General features: G+C 37.5%; 1 protein-coding gene across 1 annotated transcript in view; it reads left to right on the plus strand.

Annotated features, from left to right (window-relative positions):
• ME1 (malic enzyme 1) overlaps positions 1-7,064 on the plus strand; it is a 178,235-nt gene extending 171,171 nt beyond the window's left edge. Inside the window, exons 13-14 of the mRNA XM_004696285.3 lie at positions 4,756-4,854; positions 6,721-7,064. Coding sequence (XP_004696342.2) covers positions 4,756-4,854; positions 6,721-6,891 — 270 coding nt within the window. The 3' untranslated portion in view covers positions 6,892-7,064. The remainder of the gene's footprint in view (positions 1-4,755; positions 4,855-6,720) is intronic.
• Positions 7,065-7,292: the final 228 nt, after the last annotated feature.

The raw sequence follows: 7,292 nt of genomic DNA on the forward strand, positions 1-7,292 counted from the left end.
AATGATATAAAAAAGTAAAGCAATCTCCTGGAATTAAGAAATAAAAGTAACATTGAGGAGACCTGTATGAATACTTCTCTCTGGCAACACCACATTTAATACCTGCTAGGGTGGTTGGGAGGAACTTGAGGCCATCTGTTCCAGTAAAAATGTCCAGGCTCATGGCGGGGGCGGATCACAACTGCAATGAAAGGAAGGAAAGTTTTTATGGGTTTTCGAATAAAAAATATGAATTGGATCTTTATGTTTAGTTGCATATAAAGTTTTATTGAGACACAACCATACACATTCATTTACGCATTGTCTATGTCTGTATTTTCAGTACAATAGCAGAATTAAGTTAACTGCTACAGAGACCATAGAACCAAAAAGCCTAAAATAGTAATGAGCTAGACCTTTTGCAGAAAATGTTTGCCAATTCATGTTCTGAGGCTAATATTTTCTAATCAGAGTTGAAAAAAAAGCAACTCGGTTTTGTTTATCTGTTCTTTGGAACATGTTTAAATAATTCCTTGATATTGAGTTAAACATCATATCAAATATCAAATTAAATTTCCTTTCAATGGTTTCCTTAGATTTTAACTGAGTAGCTATTAGATCACTATAGACTCTATACTTGCTTTTAGCCACTGTCTCTCCCATAATAAGCTGTGTTAATTTTGTTAAGCCAAATATTTCTGATACTAAACATAAAAAAATCATATTGAGATAATAGTATACTGTTAAAAAAAATTTTTTTAAATAGTATACTGTTACACAAATAGCATATAATTGAGTTGTATTATTTGAGTCCTTTTCTTTTTCTATTTTTATTTTTCCGAAGGATACAAGAGCTGATAGCAAGTATGCCTAGCAATATAGATGTTTGTTACACACCCTTTAATCAGTTTAGGTCTTTTTTTTTTAATTATATCTTTTATGGAACTAAAATCACATGGAGGGCATCAATCCCAAAGTCTCTTTCTGGACATACCACATTTTAGCACAAACAATGTGCAGTAACATGTTTCTTTACAAACTGCACAACCAATTTCACTCATGTTCACTATGTGAGTTATATGTGAGCTATTTATGTAGGTGCATGATATGTAAAAATGTGATATTTAAATCACTAGAATTTGTAAGGTGCCTGGTGGTGTGATGTTAAAGTGCTCTACTGCTCATCAAAAGGTTCACAGATTGAAGCCCCAGTATCTCTCTCGGAGAACCTGCCGGCAATTGATTCCCTTAAAAATGATAATCTAGGAAGCCCTTTGGGGAAGCTTTGCTCTGTCCTCTAGGGTTACTATGGGCTAGAAAGGACTCCTTGGCACACAACAAAAGATTCTTGATCTTTTTAGCACTCTGAAGTCTTCGTGAACTTCTAATGAAGGCACTCCCTGCTCCCTTGGGTGCCAGCCCTCCAGGCCCTGCATTGCCTGCCCAGCAGCCTAAGAAAAACTTCTCACCCTTGTTCACTTCTTAGAAGCACACCTTAGCCTACTTTCCTCATAGTAATCCTCCTGAAGCACCTGCTTTGTGTCCTTTTATCGGTCCCACTTCACCCCTTCCTGGTACCTGCCCAGAGGTTTCTAAAGGTGATCACTGCAGAGAGCATCTGAAAGAAACCTTTCATTGACTTAAGTCCCCAGATATCCAAAAATTTGGCTGCTATAACATTGTCAAAATTAAATAGATGGAGAGATTATTTGAAACCACCGACATGTGACTAAAGAAAGGCACACCTATGGCTTATCCAAGACAGTAAATAATTGTTTAGTGATTAAGTCAGTAGATGAGAGTGAGACTATAACTCTTGTGTGGTCTCTCCTCCTGCTCCACCAGGATCAGTCTCTTTCATTTCCGGGCTACTCTGCTCTGCTCGGTGTTTTCTCGCTTGCTCTCAAGGCTTGCATGCATGGAGAGCACAGATTCAAATAGATTCTTCTTTACTCAGACACCGTTCAACTAAATCGAATCTCTGTGATCACATTTGTGTGGCATTTTAGAGAAAAAGAAATGATAACTAACTGCCAGCGATGTGTCAAACATGGTTATAGTTGCAATGCATGTATTATCTCATATAATCTTCACAACTACTACATTTTTACAGTTGAAAAACATTCAAGATGATTGGTTGTATAACTTTACCCCAAATCAGAAAACTAGCAAGCTAGCTACATTGTAGAGCTATATATGACCCTCAAAATTATTTTACTTCCATTTCACCATATTGGCTACCTACTTGTTCTTTTACTAAGTTAAAACAACAGCAACAACAAACTCACTGCCATTCTGTCAATTCTGACTTAAAGCAACCCTGTAAGACAGATTAGTGTGCCCCTGCGTGTTTCTAAGACTAGTTAAGGGAATAGAAAGCCTCATCTTTCTCTTTTGGAGTAGCAGGTGGTTTCTAACTGCTGAGCTTTTGGTTACCAGGCCAAGTACACCACCAAGGTTCACAAGACCAAGCTCGATTCCAACTCATATTGAACACCCACCTTGTCAGACATTGTAGTTAATTATTTGGTAGCATTATTTCATTAAACTCTAAATCACAAAGTATTACCAGTGACAAAAGTGATGCTTAGAAAAGGTCAAGTAACTTGTGCAAACATTTTATTTTTTATAATATGTAATTTTTAATCAAATAGCAGTTATACTATTTATTTATTTCCCTTCTTCCTTCCAACCACTATCTAAGTAAATATCTTTAGTGAAAAATCAATAATCCATGGGATTTAAACCAGATTTCTTTATTTAGCTGGCATTGTACCTACTCTGATCATTTCACTCATCTCCCCAAAATTACAACGCTCTGGCCTGCTACTCTCTAATCTTTGCCTGTGGTTTCACCCTGTCTTCTGCCTTGAATGTTCACCCTCCTGGTTGATGACGCTCTGGCCTTCCTACAATTCCAGACATAAGCCTCCCTATGAAACCTCTGGATTTCTTAATAGTCACATTTATTTCACCTTTAACCTGGACTGTCTTCTCTTTTATTTTTTAATTTTTCTGTTAACTTCCTAAATTATCTCTCAAGGAAGGAACTGCTTTTCATTCTCTCTGTAGTGTTATACCTGTTGAGTGTCCTATATTTAACTCGAAGAGACATATTAAATAATTCACATTGCATAAGAGAACTTCAAGGAAGCTGATTACACCTATATATCCTAGTAAACAACCAACAAAGCAAAACAAAACTTAATGTCATCGGGTCCAATTTAATGCATAGTGACTCTAGGGTTTCTGAGATTAAATCTTTATGGAACTGACCGTCTGATTTTTCTCTAGTGGCTGGTGGGTTTGAACCACTGACCTTGCAGGTTAGCAGCTCAATGATCATCCCTCGTGCTATGCCTGGATGTTAGTTGCTGCGTGCCATCGAGATGGTTCTTACTCATAGTGACCCTATGTACAACAGAAGGAAACACTACTTGGTCCTGCACCTTCCTCACAATGGTTCTTAATTTTAAGCCCATTGTGTCAATCCATCTTGTCAAGAATCTTCCTCATTTTTTGCTGCCCCTCTGCATGATATCTTTTTCTGGGGACTGGTCTCTCCTGAAAACATGTCCAACGTACATGTAAGATGAAGTCTCACCATCCTTGCTTCTAAAGAGCATCCTTCCAAGATAGATTTGTTCGTTCTTTTGGCAATCCAGTATTCTTTGTCAGCACCATCATTCAAAGGCATCGAGTCTCCTTTGGTTTTCCTTATTCAGTGTCCAACCCATGCCTTAAGAGGGCTCAGAAATCATTTAATCTTGTTTGATTTAGAAACAAACTCTGTTTAGAATCAACATGACTCTGAAATTACTCTAGTTCTTGTGCCTGAAGGCACTGGAGGTTTCAGAATAGAATTTCCACTTCTACATAGGAGACCTGGTTTCAGTTCTCCACGGCTGGCCCTCATGCACATCCAATACCAGTCTTTTAGTGGGAACTTGGGTTACTTTGATGTTGAACAGGAAAACCAATACTGCAGAGATTAAAACACTTGGCCAATAACCGAAAGGACAGCAATTCAAGCCCACCAGCTGCTTTGTGGAAGAAAGGTGCTTCTGTAAATATCACAGCCTTGGAAATCATACGGGGAAATTTTACTCTGTCCTCTAGGGTTGAATTTGGGATTTTGTTGCTATTATGATGCTGAACTTCAGACTAAGCTAAATTAGAAAAACATGTCTAGTTATCTACTTCTAAAAATCAACCACGGAAAGCCTTACGGTTTACAGTAGTCCAGTGTGCAGCCACTTGTGGTATATTGCAGAACTGGACAGCATCTCATTCACTTGTGAATGCGGTAACCAAGGTATGGGGCTGACTCACAGGCACAACTTCCTGTGCAAGAGCACGTGAGCTAGCGCAGTAGCAGGATCTCCCTCGACCCTTCTCCCCTCTCCTCTCACGGACCTTTTCTACCTTCCTCTTTCATCCTTCCTTCATTTGTCAAAATGGAAATCGTCCAGCCTTCCTTGAAATAGTAGAAAAGGAACTAGAGTCAGGAGGAAACCTGGAACCTAATCCCAGCTTTCTTGGAAATTACATGGTTCCACCAGTTTCCTAGCCTCTCTCGGCCTTTTTCTACAATAAACAATATGAGGAGACAAAATTAGATGCATGGAGCAATTTGAGTTTATATATTATATATAACCATTTATTGTAATAGACTCTTCATTCCTCCTTAATACCATGTTATATTATTTGAAATGTAAATGCTTGTTTCTCTCTCTCTCCCCCTCCCTCTCTCTCTCTCTCTTTGGTTTGCTTAAGGTTATAGCTCAGCAAGTGTCAGAAAAACACTTGGAAGAGGGCCGGCTTTATCCTCCTTTGAACACCATTAGGGAGGTTTCTCTGAAAATTGCAGAAAAGGTAAGACCATTATTTTTGTTTCCTTAACTGTTTTTTTAAAAACCACAAATCATTGTCTTTGAAAAGTACACCTAGAAGATCAACGGACTGCATGAGAAGTCAGAGAAGTGAGGCATGGTGCCATAGTAGTGCCTAAGACCCAGGCTGGACTATTAGGGAAGTTGGAAAAATTGGAATGAATTATTTCTTTCCCTTTTCCTTCGTGAATTACGGAATAGTTCACTGGGGATTCCTTTCCATGAGGTTTCCCATTTCAACTGTTTTAGTTATGCTTTTCCATGTCACCCTTGTAGTTTTCACCAAAGTGCTTGCAGATGTGGTAGAGTGCTATTTAGGCCTTCAACCACCACCTTATTATCTTTTTTCCATTATCTCCATGTATAGCTCCTGATATTTTACGTGACTTAAGTCATGATGGATAATCCTGGGAAGTAGAATAATGAATGGCATTGCCAAATATCTGTCCCCTGGGCTGAAAAATCATTCTGAGTTAAAAATTGATGTTCAAACTATTAGTGAGTTTATTTAAACATCATTTTGAATTCAGTCTTATTGATAGGAATTTGGGTGTTTCAATATACAAATAATCCTTCTAAAAAGGTTAGATAATGTGCTTGCTAATTATTATGTGCCAATGCCAAACTCTGAGTGCCTTATATTTTTCTTGCTTCCCCAACTCCCGACTTCTTGCACTACTGAAATTGCTCTCATGACCATCGCTGATAGCATAAGTACTATCATCATTTTAGTGTCTATGCTTCCAATCTCTTTTCATAAGCTTACTTGCTTTTATAACATCGTCAAAATCATGATATACTCATACTTTTGTTTCCTGATCTTTTCACAAAGATTTAATCATGAGACTGTATAGTCTTTATAATTTTTCATAAATGCATAATCTTACATTGAGAAGAGATACTTAATCATTCTGAGATTTTTCTAAATTAAATTTATTTAGGTAAGTCTGTCATGCAACTATATCCTCAGTTATTTTTCTAGCATATATGGAATGATTAATTTTGACAAAGTGGAGAATCTGTTTGTTTGTTTGTTTGAGAAAGTAGGGAAAAGAGCATGCATGAAGACGTAGAGGAGCCAGTTTGGATGGGTGAATTTAGATGGTTCCTTCCTAGTTAGAATATTCTCAATAGGGAAGCATCAAATTGAGAGTTAAAAACAGGAGAACATTTGGAATTGCCTTTTGGGAATGATGAGAAGAAGTTACTTCAGTGGCACCAAATCAGGTTAGGAAAAGTATGATATTACAGTAAACCCAGAGCTTGGCTCTGTGGTGGGCAGCCAGGAAAGGAGGAAGCCAGCAATGACAGGTCCCCGGATTGGGGACCAGAGCTGTGAATATAACACAAAGATATGGAGACAAGAGAGTCAACGATGTTGGCCAGGCCAGGACCAGTAAAGCTTGACGATGGTGTCCACGTAAATTAGGTGGACAGGATTAAAAGGCCCTGCCATAAATATAGAGGTTTTGTGCTGTCAGAAGAAGGCTTCTTGAAAATTCATGAGGTTCAAGTCTGATAGAATTTTCAGGTCTTTAGTTCCAGTTAATTATTGCATTTCCAAAATTGATTATCTGAGGATACCTGCTGTGATCACACTTAAATTTATCTAAATTGTTCACACTTCACTTAGTTGCCAGTAACCTACTCTTGCTCAATGATTTATGATTGCGTTTTCATTTTATATCCTCCTATATAGGTGTACTTTTACTATAACATAATTTTTGGAAACCAGTAAGATATGAACAACAAAGTAATTGTTAAATAAATGACAAAAGTGTTCCCCCCTTGTCCTCATCACCACCTATATTTAGTAGTAAAGTAATTCATTCTATTTTCTTACTTTTAGATTGTGAGAGATGCATACGAGGAAAAGACAGCCACAGTTTATCCTGAACCCCCAAACAAGAAAGCATTTGTCTGCTCTCAAATGTACAATACTAATTATGACCAGATTCTACCTGATTGCTATTCCTGGCCTAAAGAGGCTCAGAAAATACAGACCAAAGTTGACCAGTAATCACTGACATTTCTAACTCCATAATGGAGATCTTGAAAACTTTCACAATTTTCAAAAGTTCGATTCTTTTATAATGATTCATAAAATGCTTTACATTAAGGGAACTACCTTAACAATTTAATAATTTATAGATGAATCTGAATGTAAATTAGAATAAACATTACACAACACAATTTGGTTTCATTTGTGTTTTACTTGTGGTTTTTATCTTAATTTTTCTCAAAATTTTCTTTAAAAACTATTGTGCCTACTACTGTAAATCTCATCATTTTTACAGTGATAACTGATGGAAAAGGAGCTCTGGTGGCAAGTGGTCAGGGAGGCTGCTAACTGAAAGGTGCAAACCCCCCAGCTGTTAGCAATCTGCTTCCACAGAGACTGACAGCTGTGGAAACTTTCTG

This window comes from Echinops telfairi, unplaced genomic scaffold (assembly GCF_000313985.2).
Source record: "Echinops telfairi isolate 266 unplaced genomic scaffold, ASM31398v2 ScPeMD7_3533;HRSCAF=4204_0, whole genome shotgun sequence".
Classification (NCBI taxonomy): Eukaryota; Metazoa; Chordata; class Mammalia; order Afrosoricida; family Tenrecidae; genus Echinops; species Echinops telfairi.